Raw genomic sequence first — 20,281 nt, forward strand, 5'->3', positions numbered from 1 at the left:
ATCAAAGTTTTTATAACAGTAAGGTCAAGCACTCAGATTTATTAAGTACACAGTAAATAGTGTAGACGGGAGCAGAAAGTTGCAGAGGGACATTGATCGATTCAGTGAGTGAGCAAAACTGTGGCAGATTGCGTTCAATGTGGGGAAGTGCGAGGTCATTCACTTTGGACCTAAGAAAGATCGATCGGAGTGTTTTCTAAACAGCGAGAAGCTGGGAACTGTGGGGGAGCCGAACGATTTAGGGGCCCAAATACAGAAATCACTAAAAGCTAGTGGACAGGTACAAAAATAAATCAAAAGGCTAATGGAATGTTAACCTTAATTTCAAAATGGCAGGATTACAAGGGGTGGAAGTGATGTTACAGTTGAATAAATCTCTGGTCAGACCCCATCTGGACACTGTGTTCAGTTCTGGGCCCCACCCCTCAGGAAGGGTATATCGGCCTCGGAGGGGGGGGCAGCACCAGGGCACCAGAATCACACCAGGGCTACAAGGGTTAAATTATGAGGACAGGTTACAAAGAATAGGTTTGTATTCCCTTGTATATAAAAAATGAACAGGTGATCTAATTGAGGAGTTTAAGATAATTGAAGGATTTGATAGAGTGGATAGGGAGCAACTATTACCCCTGGTGGGGGGAGTCCAGAACAAGGGGCCATGATCTTAAAATTAGAGCCAGGCCGTTCAGGGGTGATGTCAGGAAGCACTTCTTCACACAAAGGGTGGTGGAAATCTGGAACTCTTCCCCCCCCCCCCCCCCCCCCCCCCCAAAAAGCTGTTGAGGCTGGGTTAATTGGCAATTTCAAAACTGAAACCCAGTGTGCAGTCTGTCCGGGCCGGGTGCCGTCTGTCCAGGCCGGGTGCCGTGTGCAGTCTATCTGTTTGAGGTGGTGAATGTAGCAGGCTCGGGAGGAACCGGTGACTCTGGACCACTGGTTCCCAAGGCTCTCCACCACTGGGGTTTTCCTCACCACGTCTGGGTCTGTTGTAGACTAACTGATAGAGATTGGTGAACAACTCCATTCTCGTTGTATAATGCGACTATCTGGATGATAGAACTTGAGAGACCTTGGCCTTTCTTTGTCTAGTAATTTCTATGATCCTACCAATGCTTGCATAAAAAGAGAAAAAGAAACTGAGTAAATTTAAATCGAAACTGGAAAATCTGGAAATACACAGCCAGGTTCTGTGGACAGACGAAAGTGGTTAATGCTTTGGGTGTGTACTCTTTATCACTGGTTCTGACACAGAGTTACAAGTCTTTTGAGAACTGCTGACTGACATGCTATGTATCGCCAGTATTTCCTGTTTTTGCTTCAGGTGCATGCTGTTCTCAGTTAGGAAATTTCTGTAACTTACAGCCAGTTTTGTGGAACTGTTCCAATTCAGACTAGAAGGGAACATTCAGTGCAGTGTAAAATCTCCAGCTGTATGCAGTTTGCATTACTGACCATCTTTGACATCTTGTTGTTGAAGTGTACCATTCCCTGAAATCCAAAGCTCCGACAGTATCACGACCTGCTATGAGGTACTAAAAGGTTTGGAAGTTTGCGGGGCAGGGGAGAATTGAGCTATTTCTGATATTGTTGCTCTTTTTAACCTACAGGAAGAAAAAGAGTATGTAGAGTTATTGGCTGCAGAGAAGCACCACGCTGAGGCGCTCAAAAATATACAACACAGGAACAAAAGCCTGTCGATCCTTGATGAAATTCTTGAGGATGTGCGGAAGGCTGCTGACCGCTTGGAAGAGGAGATTGAAGATCACGTGTTTGACAATAACAAATTGGTGAGTTGCTGCATGCAGCTGAAAGGCACATCTTTGTGCAATGCCTTAATTATAAGAGGCTCATACACAGTAGGATCCATTGTTTCAGAATCCCTTTTTCATGTAAAGGATCATTTAATACTTTCTGAAGCTGCCAAACCTTTTACTTTGAGGCCATTTAATGGGGAATTCTGGAATGTCTCGGTTTTGCTCACTTACTGAAGGGAATAAGTAAGCAGTAAGCAATGCAGTTCTTGTTCCCAAATAGAGTGAATGATGCGCTGTGTCGGCCCCTGCACAGAGTCTTCTCTCTCAGGCCTTTCAGCATTTCTTTTAATTGCACCTTGTCCCCTACAAATCTGAAGCTACAACTCTTCTGTACTCAAAACAGTTACCCTGCAGTTGCAATGGTTTATTTGCTGGATTTTGCAGTCTAATGATGATCATAGAATCATAGGATGATACAGCACAGAAGAAAGCCATTCGGCCCATCGTGCCTGTGCCGGCTCTTGGAAACTGCTCTCCAATTAGTCCCACTCCCCTGCTCTTTCCCCAAAGCCCTGTAAATTTTTCCCCTTCAAGTATTAATCTAATTCTCTTTTGAAAGTTACTATTGAATCTGCTTCCACCGCCCTTTCAGGCAGCGCAGTCAGGCTCCCCTGGAGAGGGGTGATGCTCAGAGGGAGCACTGCGGAAAATGTGGGTCCACAGTGTCTAATTTTTCAATAAAGTTAAAATGAACAGCAAAGCAGGGGCTGTGATTGGTCAGTGACCCGACCCCCCCCCTCCCCATTCGCACCGCAAGCGCTCAACCAGGAAACATAGAATTGTAGAAATTGACGGCACAGAAGGAGGCCATTCGGCCCATCGTGTCTGTGCCGGCCTAAATCAGTCCTTAAGAGTGAAGAGCTGAAGAAATCAGCTCAACAGGCAAATGACCCCCTATTAATTGAGTGTTGGTTATTCACAGCCTCATTGTGGGGAATATTGCATCAGGTACAGTGACCCAGCTGCATATTTTAACCCGTGGAACAAGGTTGCTTGACGTGCTTGGATTTTGGATACTGCATTCAGACTCTCCTGAAGGATCCCATATGCCTTTTTAACAACCTTCTCAACTTGTTATGTTAACCTTATATCTAACCTTGGTCAGACCACACTTGGCGTACTGTGCACAGTTCTGGTCTCCGTATTACGAAACATGTAGAGAGGCACTGAAGAAGGTGCAAAAAAGATTTAGGATGATAACAGAACTGAGAGGTTCTAACTATCAGGAAAGGCTGAACAGGCTGGGACTCTTTTCTCTAGAAAAGGGAAGGCTGCGAGGTCACCTGGTCGAAGTTTTTAAAATGATGAAAGGGTTCGACAGGGTAAATGTAGAGAAGATGTTTCCATTTGTGCGGGAGTCCAAAACTAGGAGCCATAAATATAAGATAGTCACTAATGCATCCAATTAGGGATTCAGGAGTAACTTCTTGACTCAGAGTGATGAGAATGTGGAACTCGCTAGCACAAGGAGTGGTTGAGGCGAACAGTTTAGATGCATTTAAGGGGAAGCTCGATAAGTACATGAGGGAGAAAGGAATAGAAGGATAAGATGAGATGAAGTAAGCAGTAATGCCAACTCTCGCGATTTAATTGTGAGACATGCGATTAACATAGAAATACAGAAAAATAGGAGCAGGAGTAGGCCATTCGGCCCTTCGAGCCTGCTCCGCCATTCAATATGATCATGGCTGATCCCCTCAATACCATATTCCCACTCTCTCCCCATACCCCTTGATGCCTTTTGTGTCTAGAAATCTATCTATCTCCTTCTTAAATATATTCAGTGACTTGGCCTCCACAGCCTTCTGTGGTAGAGAATTCCACAGGTTCACCACCCTCTGAGTGAAGAAATTTCTCCTCCTCTCAGTCCTAAATGTCCTACCCCGTATCCTGAGACCCCTCGTTCCACACCCCCCAGCTAGGGGAAACATCCTCCCTGCATCCAGTCTGTCTAGCCCTGTCAGAAAATTCAGCCCATCTTGCAATTCGCCTCAGAAAATTCACGATTTAAAAATTCGTCTGCAATATTGTTTACACGTTGAGCAAACTGGAAGTCTGCGCCCCGCCGCACGCTATATGGAGGAGTTCTACTTGCTGGGCATCCTGGGAGGTGTAGTTCCATTCTCATCATAACACAGCAGTTTTTTGATGAGATAACAGAGAGGGTTGATGAGGGCAATGTGGTTGATGTGTTGTAGATGGTGTTTGATGAAGTGCCACATAATAGGCTTGCCAGCAAAGTTGAAGCCCATGGAATAAAAGGGACAGTGGCGGCATGGATATGGAATTGGCTAAGTGACAGGAAACAGAGAGTAGTGGTGAACGGTTGTTTTTCAGACTGGAGGAAGGTATACAGTGGCGTTCCCCAGGGGTCTGTACTAGGACCACTGCTTTTCTTGATATATATTTATGACTTGGATGTGGGTGTACAGGGCACAATTTCAAAATTTGCAGATGACACAAAACTTGGAAGGATAGTGATAGACTCCAGGAGGACATAGACAGGCTGGTGGAATGGGCGGACACGTGGCAGATGAAATTTAACGCAGAAAAGTGCGAAGTGATACATTTTGGTAGGAAGAATGAGGAGAGGCAATATAAACTAAAGGGTACAATCCTAAAAGGGGTGCATGAACAGAGAGACCTGGGGGTATATGTGCACAAATTGTTGAAGGTGGCAGGGCAGGTTGAGAAAGCGGTTAAAAAAGCATATGGGATCCTGGGCTTCATAAATAGAGGCATAGAGTACAAAAGCAAGGAAGTTATGATGAACCTTTATAAATCACTGGTTCGGCCTTAACTGGAGTATCGTGTCCAATTCTGGGCACCGCACTTTAGGAAGGACGTGAAGGCCTTAGAGAGGGTGCAGAAAAGATTTACGAGAATGATTCCAGGGATGAGGGACTTCAGTTACGTGGACAGACTGGAGAAGCTGGGGTTGTTCTCCTTGGAGCAGAGAAGGTTGAGAGGAGATTTGATAGAGGTGTTCAAAACCATGAGGGGTCTAGACAGAGTAGATAGAGAGAAACTGTTCCCATTGGTGGAAGGGTTGAGAACCAGAGGACACAGATTTAAGGTGATTGGCAGAAGAACCAAAGGCAACATGAGGAAAAGCTTTTTTACGCAGCGAGTGGTTAGGATCTGGAATGCACTGCCTGAGAGGGTGGTGGAGGCAGATTCAATCATGGCTTTCCAAAGGGAATTGGATAAATACCTGAAGGAATAAAATTTGCAGGGCTACGGGGAAAGGGCGGGGGAGTGGGACTAGCTGAAGTGCTCTTGCAGAGAGCCGGCACAGGCTCGACGGGCCGAATGGCAGCCTCCTGTGCTGTAACCATTCTATGATTCTAACACTGTACGGAGCCGCACAGGCCTGGCTCGGCGAGAACTGCATTTGCCACAATGCACTGCTTTGCACCATGCACCTGTGTACAGAATCAGTGAGTGTGATGTGGTGGCAGTCAGTGAGTAAGATCTGGTGAGGGGGAGAGATGGTGGAGAGTGACCGGGAGATGGGGTACAGAGAGGAATGGGAGAAAGATGGAGGTAGAGAGAGAGATTGGGAAAGAGTGACGGAGAGAAAGATGAGCAGAGAGATGGAGGTACAGAGAGAGAGCGTGATGGGGAAGTGTGACTGGGAGGGAGAGAGATGGCGCTACAGAGAGGAAAGGGAGAGATGGGAGGACAGAGAGAGAGAGATGTGGAAGAGTGACAGCGAGTGAGATGGAGGTACAGAGAGGAATGGGAGAGAAAGATGGAGGTGCAGAGAAGAAGGTGGGGGAAGATTGATGCAGAGCGAGAAAAGGGTAGAGAAAGGAATGGGAGAGAGATGGAGGTAGAGAGATGGGGGACAGATAGAGGAATGCGAGAGATGGGGATACAGAGAGAGAGAGAGAAGACGAGACTCTGGAGGGATAGAGATCGAGACCAGTGGAAGGGGGTGACAGAGGGATGGAGATGTGAAAGGAAGGGATTCACGTGGCTTGGGGGAGAGGAGTGTGGGAGAGATTGGGGGAGGTAGAGTGAGACCCCCGGGATGATAAAGAAAGGAGTAGACACTGAGGGCAAGAGATAGAGAGATACGGGGAAAAGAGAAAGGTGGGGGAGACCGGGGAGAGAAGGAAACTGAGAGGTAGTGGGAGAAAGACAGAGAGACGGGAGAGCGATTGACGGAGAGATGTGAGGGCGAGAGAATGGAAGGAGGGGGCAGAAGAGAGAAACCAGAGGGGTTGGGGAGCAAGACCAGAGGCAAGGGGAGAAAGAAAAAGAGAGAGAGATAGGAGGGAAGAGAAGGAAAAGGGAGGAGACTGATAGATAGATGGGGGGGACAGGGAAGAGGAGGGCGATGAGGAGGGTGTTAAAGTTTTAGACTGCACCAGATGGTTTTCTTGAGTCCTGTACATCAGTCCACACGCCCAGTTAACTAAAGTGAGTTCATGTGCCAATAATCCGGTAATGTAGCATTGCCCAAGGTCAATCAGAACACACTTATTGTAATTTGCTATTTGGATATGAAACCAGCCCCCTCAGGTATTTAGATAATGGAAAAGTAATCCAGTGGTTCTCTAATACAAAAAGAAAATACTGCAGATGCTGGAAATCTGAAATAAAAACAGAAAATGCTGGAGAAACTCAGCAGGTCAGGGAGGAAAAAGAGTGGGAGAGCAATAGTGGTAGGGGATTCTATCGTAAGGGGAACAGATAGGCGTTTCTGTGGCCGTAGACGTGACTCCAGGATGGTTTGTTGCCTCCCTGGTGCCAGGGTCAAGGATGTCACTGAACGGCTGCAGGGCATTCTGAAGAGGGAGGGTGAACAGGCAGAGGTCATGGTTCACATTGGGACCAACGACATAGGTAGGAAGAGGGATGAGGTCCTGCAGCAGGAATTTAGGGAGCTAGGTAGCAGATTAAAGAGTAGGACCTCAAAGGTTGTAATCTCTGGATTACTCCCGGTGCCACGTGCTAGTGAGTATAGGAATAGGAGGATAGAGCAGATGAATGCGTGGCTAATGAGTTGGTGCAGGAGGGAGGGCATTAGTTTCCTGGATCACTGGGCCTGCTTCTGGGGAAGGTGGGACTTGTACAAGTCGGACGGGTTGCACCTGAACCAGAGCGGGACAAATATCCTTGTGGGGAGGTTTGCTAGCACTATTCGGGGGGGTTTAAACTAAAATGGCAGGGGGTTGGGAACCTGAGCAGGGAGACAGAGGAAAGGAAAACAGGGATAAAAGCGAAAGATAGGAAGGAGAAAAACAAAAGTGGCAGTCAGAGAAATCAACGGTTTAAATCAAACGTGGCCACAGTAAATAATAATTCTAATAGGTCTAAGAGCATTAAAAAACAAGCCTGAAGGCTTTGTGTCTTAATGCGAGGAGCGTTTGTAATAAGGTGGATGAATTGGCTGCGCAAATAGAGGTAAACGAATATGATTTGGTTGGGATTACGGAAACGTGGCTCAAGGATGGCCAAGACTGGGAACTCAACATCCAGGGGTATTCGATATTCAGGAAAGATAGGCAAAAGGGAAAGGGAGGTGGGGTAGCATTACTGGTTAAAGAAGGGATTAATACAATTGTAATGAAGGATATTAGCTCTGATGATGTGGAATCTGTATGGGTAGAATTGAGAAATACTAAGGGGAAAAAAACATTAGTGGGAGTGGTATATAGACCTCCAAACAGTAAGGCGGAGGTTGGGGATGGCATTAAAAGGGAAATTGAAGAAGTGTGCAATAAGGGCACAGCAGTCATCATGGGTGACTTTAATCTACATATAGATTGGGCCAACCAAATTAGTAACAATACTGTGGAGGAGGAATTCCTGGAGTGTTTACGGGATGGTTTCCTGGACCAATATGTCGAGGAACCAACCAGAGATCAGGCCATCTTAGACTGGGTATTATGTAACGAGAAAGGATTAATTAGCAATCTTGTTGTACGAGGCCCCTTGGATCGGAGCGATCATAATATGATCGAATTCTTCATTAAGATGGAGAATGAAGTAGTTGACTCAGAGACAAGGGTTCTCAATTTAAATAAAGGAAACTACGATGGTCTGAGGAGCGAGTTGGGTAGGATTGATTGGGGAATGGCGCTCAAAGGGTTGACGGTGGATAGGCAATGGCAAACATTCAAAGACCGAATGGATGAGCTACAGAATTTGTTCATCCCAGTTTGGCATAAAAATAAAACAAAAAAAGGTGACTCAACCGTGGCTAACAAGGGAAATTAGGGGTAGCATAAGATCCAAGGAGAGGACATATAAATTGGCTAGAAAAAGCAATAATCCTGAGGATTGGGAGCAGTTTAGGAGTCAACAAAGGAGGACAAAGGGATTGATTAAGAAAGGGAAAATAGAATATGAGAGTAAGCTAACAGGGAACATAAAAACTGACTAAAAGCTTTTATAGATAGGTGAAGAGAAAAAGATTGGTGAAGTCAAGCGTGGGTCCCTTACAGTCAAAATCGGGGGAATTTATAATGGGAAACAAGGAAATGGCAGACCAACTAAATACATACTTTGGTTCTGTCTTCACAAAGGAGGACACAAATAACCTCCCAGAGATGCCGGGGAACATAGGGTCTAATGAGAGGGAGGAACTGAAAGAAATCAGTATTTGTAGGGAAATGGTGTTAGGAAAATTGATGGGACTGAAGGCCGATAAATCCCCAGGGCCTGATGGTCTACATCCCAGGGTACTTAAGGAAGTGGCCCTAGAGATAGTAGATGCATTGCTGGTCATCTTCTAGAACTCGATAGACTCCGGAACAGTACCCATGGATTGGAGGGTAGCTAATGTTACCCCCCTATTCAAAAAAGGTAGTAGAGAAAAAGCGGGTAATTATAGACCGGTAAGCCTGACATCGGTAGTGGGGAAAATGCTAGAGTCCATTATAAAAGATGTAATAGCAGAGCACGTGGAAAGCAGTGACGGGATCGGACAAAGTCAACATGGATTTACAAAAGGTAAATCATGCTTGACTAATCTACTGGAATTTTTTGAGGATGTAACTGGTAAAATAGATAAGGGAGAACCAGTGGATGTGGTGTATTTGGACTTTCAGAAGGCTTTCGATAAGGTCCCACATAAGAGATTATCGTGCAAAATCAAGGCACATGGGATTGGGGGCAAGGTATTGACTTGGATAGAGAACTGGTTGGCGGACAGAAAGCAAAGAGTTGGAATAAACGGGTCGTTTTCCGAGTGGCAGGCAGTGACTAGTGGGGTACCGCAAGGATCGGTCCTAGGACCCCAGCTGTTCACAATATATATATATATATGATCTGGACGAGGGAATTGGATGTAATATTTCCAAATTTGCAGACGACACAAAGCTGGGTGGGAGGGTAAGCTGTGAGGAGGATGTCGTGAAACTCCAGTACGATTTGGACAGGTTGGGTGATTGGGCAGAAACATGGCAAATGCACTATAAATGTGAGGTTATCCACTTTGGTGGCAAAAACAGGATGGCAGATTATTATTTGAATGGCAATAGATTGGGAGAAGGGGAAGTGCAAAGAGACCTGGGTATTATTGTGCACCAGTCGCTGAAGGTAAGCATGCAGGTGCAGCAGGCGGTTAAGAAGGCAAATGGTATGTTGGCCTTCGTAGCGAGAGGGTTCGAGTACAAGAACAAGGATGTCTTGCTGCAGTTGTACAGGGTCTTGGTGAGACCGCACCTTGAGTATTGTGTGCAGTTTTGGCCACCTTACCTGAGGAAGGACGTTCTTGCCATGGAGGGAGTGCAGCGAAGATTCGCCAGGCTGATACCTGGGATGGCAGGAATGATGTACGAGGAGAGATTGTGTTGATTGGGCTTATACTCACTGGAGTTTAGAAGATTGAGAGGGGATCTCATCGAAACCTATAAAATTCTGTCGGGTCTGGACAGACTAGATGCAGGAAGGATGTTTCTGATGGCCGGGGAGTCCAGAACCAGGGGTTATAGCCTAAGGATAAGAGGTAAGCCATTTAGGACTGAAATGAGGAATTTCTTCACCCAGAGAGTGGTGAACCTGTGGAATTCTCTGCCACAGAGGGCAGTGGAGGCCAGTTCATTAAATATATTCAAGAAAGAGTTGGATATATTTCTTGAGGCTAAAGGGATCAAGGGATATGGGGAGAGGCGGGGAGAGGCAGGGACAGGGTACTGAATTTGGATGATCAGCCGTGATCGCATTGAATGGCGGAGCAGGCTCGAAGGGCCGAATGGCCTACTCCTGCTCCTATCTTCTATGTTTCTCTCTGTTTAAAACCTCTTCCGCCTTCTATCCTATCACAGACCTTCCCTTTTGTTCTTTCCTCCCCTCCCCCCTTTCCCAGCCTCTTCACTTGCTTAAAAATCTGTTCCATTTCCTGCTTTTTTCCAGTTCTGGCGAAAGGTCATCGACCTGAAACGTTAACCCGGTTTCTCTCTTCACAGATGCTGCCTGACCGGCTGAGTTTCTCCAGCATTCTCTGTTTTTATTCCCGTGGTTCTCTAACTGGGATCTACACAGACAGGCTGGTAAACAGCAGAGGGGGCAGTGAGTAGGCGGGCGGTGGAGGGTCACACCTGAAATGGTGCCAGTATTCCCAGCAGGAGCCACTGATCCTCATCCCACTCCAGGAGGAGCAGGGAGGTGTGCGGTGAAGTATTCACCGGGCATGTTGCTGAACCTGTAGGGTTACCTTTCACCTGAAGGGAAGATAAAAGTTTCCGCATCGCCGATCACATCAGTGTTCACTGGGGGTAATCGCCACTCCTGTATCCATGGGAAGGTGATATTTGATATTTTTTTTCCCCCCCAAACTTCCCTTTGGTTGGCAGCAGCAGGGGGACTGCATTGCGTGATGGTTGTGTTGGGCACCAGGTGAACGGTGGTGATAACAGGATGGATTTTTAAAAAGTTTTTTGTAAAGCATTTTCAGATGCAGTAATAATGGCCCGGAACTTGTGGTCAGCGGCGAAGCAAAGACTTTCACCACTGGCCCCAAAGTAAGCTTCCCACAAAGACCTCGCCACCTCTGTGTCGAGAATTTTGGGTTTTCCGACGCGTAATTGAAATCAACGGAAGTTAGTGGGGATTCCCAGCGAAGAGCTGCTGTGACGGCAACGAGCTGTCTAAGCAGCCAATCAAAATGCAGAATTCTCACAGAATGCAAACCAGGAAGTGGGTAAGCTCCGAAAATTCAAATTTTTTATAAATGTTAGAGAGAGCAAAACAAAGATTGGGGCTCTCGCACAGGAAAAGGCAAACCTGAAATAAAGATGAACAAACTTTTTAAAAATATTTTTTTTTTTTTTTTTTAGTTCCTTAAAAATTTTAATTTTTGTTATAATGGATAAATTTGACACTGCACAAAATTAAAATTAGCTTTTCAGGCCCATAACCTTAGTTTAGCAGTGAATAAGCTGTTAAAACCCTAGTTACACCTAATCCCTTTGGGTCCATCTTGTAGTGGGGAATTTAACAGCGGTATTACCGCGGAAGAGCTGAAGTTTTCATCAGTTTCAATGATTTGAGAGATTTCACTGATTGCCGGCTCTGTTGGGGGGGGGGGTGGGGCGGTGTCACAGCGCAGCCTGTGGGGGGGCAGTGAATGACAGACCCCAACTTCAGGATTCCCACATTAAGCTGCGCATGCGCCAAATCCTGAAGTTGTGGTCAGTTTCAAAGGCGGAATGTGGGCAAACGCTGCCAGTTCTCCCTCATCAGGACCGCAAATTCCAGGCCATCATTTTTGTAAAGCGCTGTGACCTGTTAGAGATTAAATAAAATCACTAATGAGGTTTATAAGCCAAAAAACAGCAATTCGTGAGTTCTTACCAAATCTCATGATTTTAAGAGTTTGTCTCATGATTTATGGGCCAGGGTTGGCGTTACTGAGTAAGTTGGGAGGAGGCTCGTGTGGAGCAACCTGTTGGGCTGAATTACCTGCTTCTGTGCTGTAAATTCTATGTAGGTTAAAATTGACAACGTGACACCTTATAAGTGTTGACCTCTTGTAAATTGGGTGTTGAATGTGAGATTTAGCTCAAAGGTGGATTCCTGATGTTTATCAGCAGGGAGGGGAGGGGCAGGGCTAGGCCCTGGCGGCATTGGTCGGGGTGGGGGTTGTGACTTGCTATGCAATCTCAGTAAGCACTGAATTTGATCTTTTGTGATTGATTGATGTGCCTGTCTCTTTTTATCTCTCTCAAGAAAGTGTAAAGATTCAATAGTATCAACAAAACACACAGAATTAGATTTCAAAATTCAACTCCTTTTTTATTTGAAAAAACAAATCAGGAAAGACACTCTGGTATCTCTGTCTCTGACAGCTGCTAGAAATTAGATTGTTTATATTTCTAGCAACTCTGGTGAGATTAGAGGTTGCTTTCTTCAAAATTCAACTGAAAAGAAGTGAACCCAGTTACGATAAAGAAAGACACTCTGCTGAATGCACTTTCTGGTACTGATGCACCACAGGAATCTGGGTACACTGCAATGTTCAGACTGCACAATTATATTTCTACTGAGTCACAGCACTAGGGAAACGGAGACAATGGAATTTAGAATGGATATAAATTGACAGTGCGACAGAAACCTGACTGTTGCGATTGGAGCCAACTGGTCTGCCACAAATGATGGAATGACAGTATTTTTATTTTTCAGGTTCATGGTGTAAATGTTGAAGCAGTCATCAGAGTTGAAGAGGACGATGAAGACCATAAGCGAAACTTTTCTATGCATGAAGTACAGGATGGTCTGGGGCTGAGTATGCTTATTGACTCTCAGAACAACCAGTACATACTGACCAAACCAAGAGACTCGACCATCCCGCGAGCCGATATTCATTTTATAAAGGTAATTATTGTGGTGTATGTGCCTTTAAGAGCAATTATGGTGTATGTGCCTTTAAGAGCCCCAGGTGTGCGTAATGCCGGTAATTGCCACTTGGGCTATATAAGCCTGTGTATTGTGTATATCCTTTAGAAACCCCCCCCCCCCCCCCCCCCAAGACTTGCTTAGTAAATACCGATGAACCAACTCCTGTCTTCAGTGTCTTTATCTACACACAGACACTACAGTGGCGACGAAGTGGAAACGGACTTACCTGCAATTCGGCAGCACCTCAAGGACATCGATTCCTCCAGCGTCCAGAAGACTCAAGGAAGTAAGAGAAACTGTGGTTTCACCAGCTGGCCAAGCTGGTGACAGGTACTGCGCTAATCCTTCCTGGGCGTCAGGCTGGAGCTCCAGCGGCGGGCTCTACAGCTGAGACAGGCAGCGAAATCGGAGGCAAGCAATAACGGACTGGGAGGGTGCACTCGAGAGACGGCCGGCGCGGCAAGCAGGTCAGCGTTTAGACCTCCGTCGGGAACGAGTCTCCAACAGTGAATAAACGGAAACCACAGTAAAACAGCGTTGTTATCGGTAGCAGCGGCGGGAAAGCGCGGGAAGCGCCATATCGTTGCTACAGAGAGAAAAAAAAACGCGGGAAGCGCCATATCTTTTCTGAAATGCCTAAATCTGGTAATATTGAGGCTTTTGATGGCGAAATAGAAGATTGGACCACATGCGTGGAAAGAGTAGAGGTTTATTGCACTGCAAATGGAATAACAGATGAAAAAAAAGCTTCAGTACTTCTGAACTTAATGGGCGCGAAGACATACGGGCTGTTATGAAATTTAATCACTCCAGCCAAACCAAAGGACAAGAATTTTAAAGAAATTGTTGATACCCTGCAGGAGCACTTAAACCCAACACCGCTGCTGATAGCGGAACGATTCAAGTTCTTCAAGAGAAATCAACACAAGAATGAAAGTAACACTGATTACCTAACCGAATTAAGAAAGCTATCAAAGTACTGCCAATTCGGAGCAGGACTATCGGATTATCTTCATGACAAATTTGTTTGCGGTCTCTTAAGTGAAGGAACACAAAAAAGACTGCTTTCTGAAAAAGATTTAACATTGGACAAAGCTTTCAGTATGGCTGTATCATACGAAGCAGCAGCAAAAGGAGCTGCAGAGATACAACAAGAGACACAGGACTTCGGCACCCATAAAATGACACAGGAGTTCGGAAGATGTTATCGCTGCGGCAGATCCACCCATAACCAGAGGGACTGCTGGTTCAAGGGCAAAGCATGCAGGCAGTGTGGTAAGATTGGACACATTGCACGGGTATGCCAATCTGGACAAAATAAATCCACTGACAGAAAACAAAAAAATCAATAAAGAAAAGTACAGGAAGGTACAAATGATGACGGACAATAGCTCCGAAGACCAGAATAGCGATAGCGACTCCGGAAACAAGAGACTAAGCTGTCTCAAATTACATAATGTACTTGCCAAAGAGGATTACCAAACCATTTGGGTTGCCCTCACAATAGCAGGGTCCCCAGTTAAAATGGAGCTAGATACAGGATCAGCTCTAACCGTAATAAATCGACGAGATTACGAGAGGCTATTTTCGCATATACCTCTAAAAGACACATCCATTATCTTAAAAACATATACGGGGCAGAAAGTCTACCCCAAAGGAAAAATAAGGGTGCCTGTGGTATACAACGGCAAAGAAATACAAAAGTTGTATTTATACATTCTACAAGATGGTGGTCCACCGTTGTTGGGACGTGAATGGATAAGGAAGATACGTTTAGACTGGCACTCCATTCAGGCACTGACGGTGACCAGTAAGGAAAGAAACAATGATGACATCATACCTGAACGATTAAAAGACATCTTGGCCAACGCCAAAGAAGTGTTTCAAGAGAAACTAGGAACCTTGAAAGGCATCACCGCCTCAATAAAAGTGGAAGATACAGCAATTCCAAAAATTTTTAAGGCAAGACCGGTGCCATACGCAATACGTCCGGCAGTCGAGGCAGAGTTGAAGAATTTGGAAAAGGCAGGCGTATTATCCAAAATAGATTGGAGCGAATGGGCAACACCCATCGTTCCAGTCATGAAAAAAACATTGAAAAATAACTGAGGAACAGAAAAAAATTCGCATCTGTGGGGACTTTAAGGTGACTGTAAACCCGGTCCTTCACACGGTACAGTATCCTCTTCCGAGGATAGAAGATATTTTCGCCTCACTATCCGGAGGGAAACGTTTCACAAAAATTGACTTGGCACAGGCATATCTACAGATGGAGGTTGAGGAGACCTCTAAAAAGTATCTCACAATAAACACACACAAAGGCCTGTACCAGTACAATCGACTGGTTTTTGGAATAGCATCAGCTCCAGCTATCTGGCAAAGAGCTATGGAGCAAGTCCTGCAAGGGATTCCGGGGACTCAATGCTACCTAGACGACATCCTTATAACAGGAGAAAACGACAACGAGCACCTTGCCAATTTGGAGCAGGTGCTCACTAGGCTGAAAGAACGGGGCCTACGAGCAAATCGCCCCAAGTGCGAATTTTTCCAAAATCAGATATATTGTGGCCACATAATTAATAAGGAAGGGTTGCATAAGTCACCTGAAAAAATTGAAGCAGTTATAAAAGCCCCAGCACCTGAAAATGTTTCACAATTAAGGTAATTCCTGGGATTAATAAATTACTATCATAAATTTTTACCGAACTTATCAACTATTCTACACCCTCTTAATGATCTTCTACAGACAGGAGTGATTTGGAAATGGAACGAAGACTGTAAACCTGCCTTCCATAAATGTAAAGACTTAATCACATCCGAGAAAATTTTGGCTCATTACAACCCATCACTACCAATCAGACTGGCGTGCGATGCATCCCCTTACGGCATAGGAGCGGTATTGTCCCATAGATTCCCTGATGGCTCGGAACGGCCGATAGCTTTTGCGTCACGCTCATTGAACTCAGCTGAGCGTAACTATGCCCAGATAGACAGGGAAGCACTCAGCCTGGTATGGGGAGTGAAGAAATTCAACCATTACCTACACGGACAAAAATTTACCTTGCTGACTGACCATCAACCCCTCATCTCCATATTCAACCCTAAAAAAGGTGTCCCCATTATGACGGCACAAAGACTACAGCGGTGGTCCCTTTTTCTAGGGGCACACCAATACAACATTGAATACAAAGGGTCAAAACAGCATGGGAATGCTGATGGTTTATCACGCCTACCGTTGCCAACGATAGAAGAGGCACCTACAGTAGACCCAGTAGAAATATTCCACTCTACCATAGTGGAATGTCTACCGGTGACAAATTCTGCCATTGAAAGGGAGACAAGAAATGACCCTACTCTCTCACGGGTCTACGATTTAACAGTGAAGGGATGGCCAGCACATGGCGAACCACTGTTACCAGCATTCTCGCAAAGAAGAGAACAGCTGTCAGTGTGCCGAGGAACCTTGATGTGTGGATCCAGAGTGGTGATTCCACCCAAACTCCAGGATAAAGTGCTAAAGGAGCTTCACGAGGGGCATCTGGGTGGAGTGAAAATGAAGAACCTAGCTAGGGCGTTTGTATGGTGGCCAGGTATCGATGGAGACATCGAAGACATGACCAAGAGCTGCCTAGGATGCCAGAAGGTCCAAAATGCTCCGCCACAGGCCCCTCTACATCCATGGGAGTGGCCCTCATCTCCCTGGCAAAGGGTGCACATCGACTTTGCTGGTCCATTTATGGACTCAATGTTCTTAATCGCAGTTGATGCACACTCCAAGTGGCCGGAGGTAATAAAGATGTCCTCCACCACCACGGAAAAAACCATCACAGTATTAAGGACCATATTTGCCAGGAATGGGCTGCCGGAGCAGATATGTTCTGATAATGGACCGCAATTTGTGTCCGAAGAATTCAGAAAGTTCTTAAAGAACAATGGGGTAAAGCACTACACGTCCGCCCCATACCATCCCGCCACCAATGGATTGGCTGAAAGGTTTGTCCAGACCTTCAAGAAGGCCATCAAGGCCATGGGTAATGAAGACATAAAACTTCAGCACAAGGTGGATAACTTCTTATTTGCATATAGGAATGCAACGCATATGGTTACTAACCAAACTCCCGCCATGATGTTCTACAATAGAAACCTAAGATGCCGGCTGGATTTGGTCAAGCCCAACATCCGAAGGGACGTGGAGAACCGGCAATTTCAGGGCATGAATGAAAGGCCAACTAGGGCCTTCCAGATAGGCCAACCGGTTTTGGCCCGGGACTACCGTACCGAGAAATGGCAGCCTGGAACTATCTGCACACGATTAGGACCACCGATGTATACTGTGGACATCGGAGACAGCATAATAAGGCGCCATGCTGACCAAATCATCAAGTCATCCGAAAAGGGACAACCTACACCACCACTCTATACATCTAACGATGAAGTAGAGATACCCATATCTACCTCCGATCCGGTGATACTGGAGCCCGATGAACCCGACACTGGCCTTCAAGCCGAATCAGCCTTGCCAGAAGAACCTACTACACCACCAGAAACTACTACACCCCTGAGGCGTTATCCGGACCGAGTCAGGAAGCCTCCCGAGAGACTAACTTATAATTAATTAATACAGCAATGTATATTATTTTGCATATAACATGTAATTAATAATTACTTAAAATATGATGTACTAGTTAGCTAGAAGGGGAGGAATTGTGGTGTATGTGCCTTTAAGAGCAATTATGGTGTATGTGCCTTTAAGAGCCCCAGGTGTGCGTAATGCCGGTAATTGCCACTTGGGCTATATAAGCCTGTGTATTGTGTATATCCTTTAGAAAACCCCCCCCCCCCCCCCCCCAGACTTGCTTAGTAAATACCTATGAACCAACTCCTGTCTTCAGTGTCTTTATCTACACACGGACACTACAATTATGGCCATCATTTCGCTAATGGTAACCAGGGTCCTTTTTGTTCAGCTTTATTTTTTTAAATGTCAGAACGTTTCAATTTCTAGTTTCAAAAGCAGTTGATTTGCTGAACAGCTTTCTTGGTGTCTAAGATGGGTCAGAAAGCTCCAAGCCCCAATGGTAAAGTGACCCTACTTGCTATAGCGTAAGGATAGAGCAGTGCTGTGGCCCAATGCTTTGCTGAAATAATCTTGAGCTCCATCTATTGGTATCAACCTGCAGCATTTCAAATTTTCAGTGCTACGTAGGCTCTGGCATTCTCCGACAACCGGAGTCTGTAAAGTCAGTGTGTGATCCATTTCTTTTGCAACTTAAGACACTTACTCCCTGGTTATTCAAGGTCCAGAAGAAAACTGAAATGATTCATGTCCATTCCATCTATTGCATCGCTTTACATGTGCTAACCTCGAACCAATAGTGTTCAAGCTATCCGTAAGGCTGCCACATGGAACCACCTCATATCTTGAATAAATTTTGTTCTTCAGACTGTCTTCCGATGACAGTTTGCCAGTGGGATGCTCCAAAGATCAGTCGTGGCATTCTTGTTATTTATGCTAGGCAGTAATATACACAGGAGGACCGTAAAAGCAAAATCTTAATTTGTAGGTGATACTAAAATTGGAGGAGGAGGAAATATTAAGAACCACTGCAGTCCCATTCATAAGGATTTTTTATTTGCCAGCTGAGTGTCTGACCGTGGAAATCCATCACCATGTTTAATGGTCTTCAAACCAAGCTGTTAGAATTTCTGTTTGCACAGAGCTGTACCCCATTAATCTAAATTCCAAAGAACATAGGTACAGGTTTCAAGGCTCAGGGATCCCTCAAGTGTGCACAGGGGTACTGCTAGAGTTTGACCAGTTAAGACCACACAGTTTACCAGGATAGAGGACTGGTAAGCTTCACACTGCTTGTCTGTCCAGAACTGCTCTACATTTGGACAATGGCTCGCAGGTTTATCTGGTCAAACTCTAGCAGTACCTCTGCGTACGGTTGCGGGATCCCTTAGTCTTGAAACCTGTACCATGTTTAAGTGTCAGCTGTGGCTCAGTGGTAGCACTCTGAGTCAGAAGGTTGTGGGTTCAAGTCCCACTCCAGAGACTTGAGCACAGAAATCTAGGCTGACACTCCAGTGCAGTACTGAGGGAGTGCTGCCCTGTCAGAGGTGCCGTGCCGTCTTTCAGATGAAACGTTAAACCGAGCCCCTGTCTGCCCCCTCGGGTGGGTGTGAAAGATTCCACGGCCACTATTCAAAGAGGAGCTGGGGAGCTCTCCTGGCCAATACTTGCCCCTCAACCAAAACCAGATTATCTGCTCATTGCTGTTTGTGGGAGCTTGCTGTGCGCAATTGGCTGCTGCGTTTCCTACATTACAACAGTGACCACACTTCAGAAGTGCTTCATTGGTTGTAAAGGGCTTTGGGACGTTCTGAGGTGGTGAAAGGCCCGCTGTAAGTTCTTTGTTTCACCAGGTTGCCGCACAAATATATTGTGATGTTAATGGTGAGCTTAAACATCTAATTAACAGCTTGGCCACCAAACCTGCCATTTCAGCGCTTTCAAGCCCATTATATCTTGTTGGGGACCAAGAAACCACAGATTGACTGGTGCAGTTCTATAGTCTACTGATCAGGGAAAGGACTTGGGAAGGGTCGTGTTTATTGAGGAAAACATTTGAAACTAGCAACCAAATGCACTGAAGCAGCTTAAAAAAAGTAAAAACCAAGCCCTTTGTATTAGTGGAGGAAAGGGACAAATGAGGAGGAGATCCTGTTCCTGTCTAAAGCACTAATTAGCCTCTGTCTACATATACCAAGCACTAGCTAATAGCAGCTGTGGCCACGAGAGAAGGTACTGCTTGGCAAACAAGATTCCATCCAATCACTAAGGCTATGAGGTTCAGCTCAGGTTTATTCTTGATGGAGGTGACCAATTGAAGTTTTAAAAATGATAAAGTTGATAGAGATAAACAATGATCTGAACTCTGGGACACAGTTAGAAAGTGGGAGTCGTTACAGTAATTGGGCGTTTGCTGCAGGTTTCTCTTGCTGGCCTTAGCAGCAGACCCCGGACGCTGTACCTTGCTCTTTATGATGTAGCGGTGCATTTCTGATGACTAACAATATTTTATTTGCTTTTATTATTGACGTGGGCAACACTGACGACTGCATTTATTGCCCATCCCTAATACAAAAAGAAAATATTTATTATATACTGTACTATTATTGCCCATCCCTAGTTGCCTTGTGAAGGTGGTGATGATGGGCCTTCTCCCTGCAATCATCTGCTTACTAGATTTTTTAAATGGCGATAATACCACAGAGCAGAATTATGTATGCAATGGGTTAATTACTCCTGGTTTCATTTATGTCTGTCATTTGACAAGGATCTTGATACTGGTGGAAGTCCCGCTTGTCTCTATTCCAGCACAAACAATTCACAGTCTCTCCAGGCCATCAGTTTTTGGGAAAACGTTTCCCAATTTCTGCTTTGAGTTTAATGTCTCTGAGAAATGACTCTTCCGGCTGACTCTGACATTTTCTTTTTCATATCATATCAAACAGTATCTTGTGCACCTTTATGATTAACATCAGAAATTACTGCAACAAGTCAAACCATACTTTGTGTGTAAATGCAGTTAAGCAAAAGAGACGAA

At 45.3% G+C, this 20,281-nt stretch overlaps 1 protein-coding gene across 2 annotated transcripts in view; it reads left to right on the forward strand.

Annotated features, from left to right (window-relative positions):
- The window catches only part of slc9d1 (solute carrier family 9 member D1), a 78,542-nt gene that overhangs the window by 23,456 nt on the left and 34,805 nt on the right, over nucleotides 1-20,281 (forward strand). For both annotated transcript variants that reach the window (XM_086006105.1, XM_086006104.1), the window contains exons 3-4: nucleotides 1,608-1,787; nucleotides 12,453-12,644. In XM_086006105.1, coding sequence (XP_085862231.1) covers nucleotides 1,608-1,787; nucleotides 12,453-12,644 — 372 coding nt within the window. The remainder of the gene's footprint in view (nucleotides 1-1,607; nucleotides 1,788-12,452; nucleotides 12,645-20,281) is intronic.

The sequence above is a fragment of the Somniosus microcephalus genome, chromosome 14 (assembly GCF_052327205.1).
Source record: "Somniosus microcephalus isolate GS21.2 chromosome 14, FLI_Smic_1.0, whole genome shotgun sequence".
NCBI lineage: Eukaryota > Metazoa > Chordata > Chondrichthyes > Squaliformes > Somniosidae > Somniosus > Somniosus microcephalus.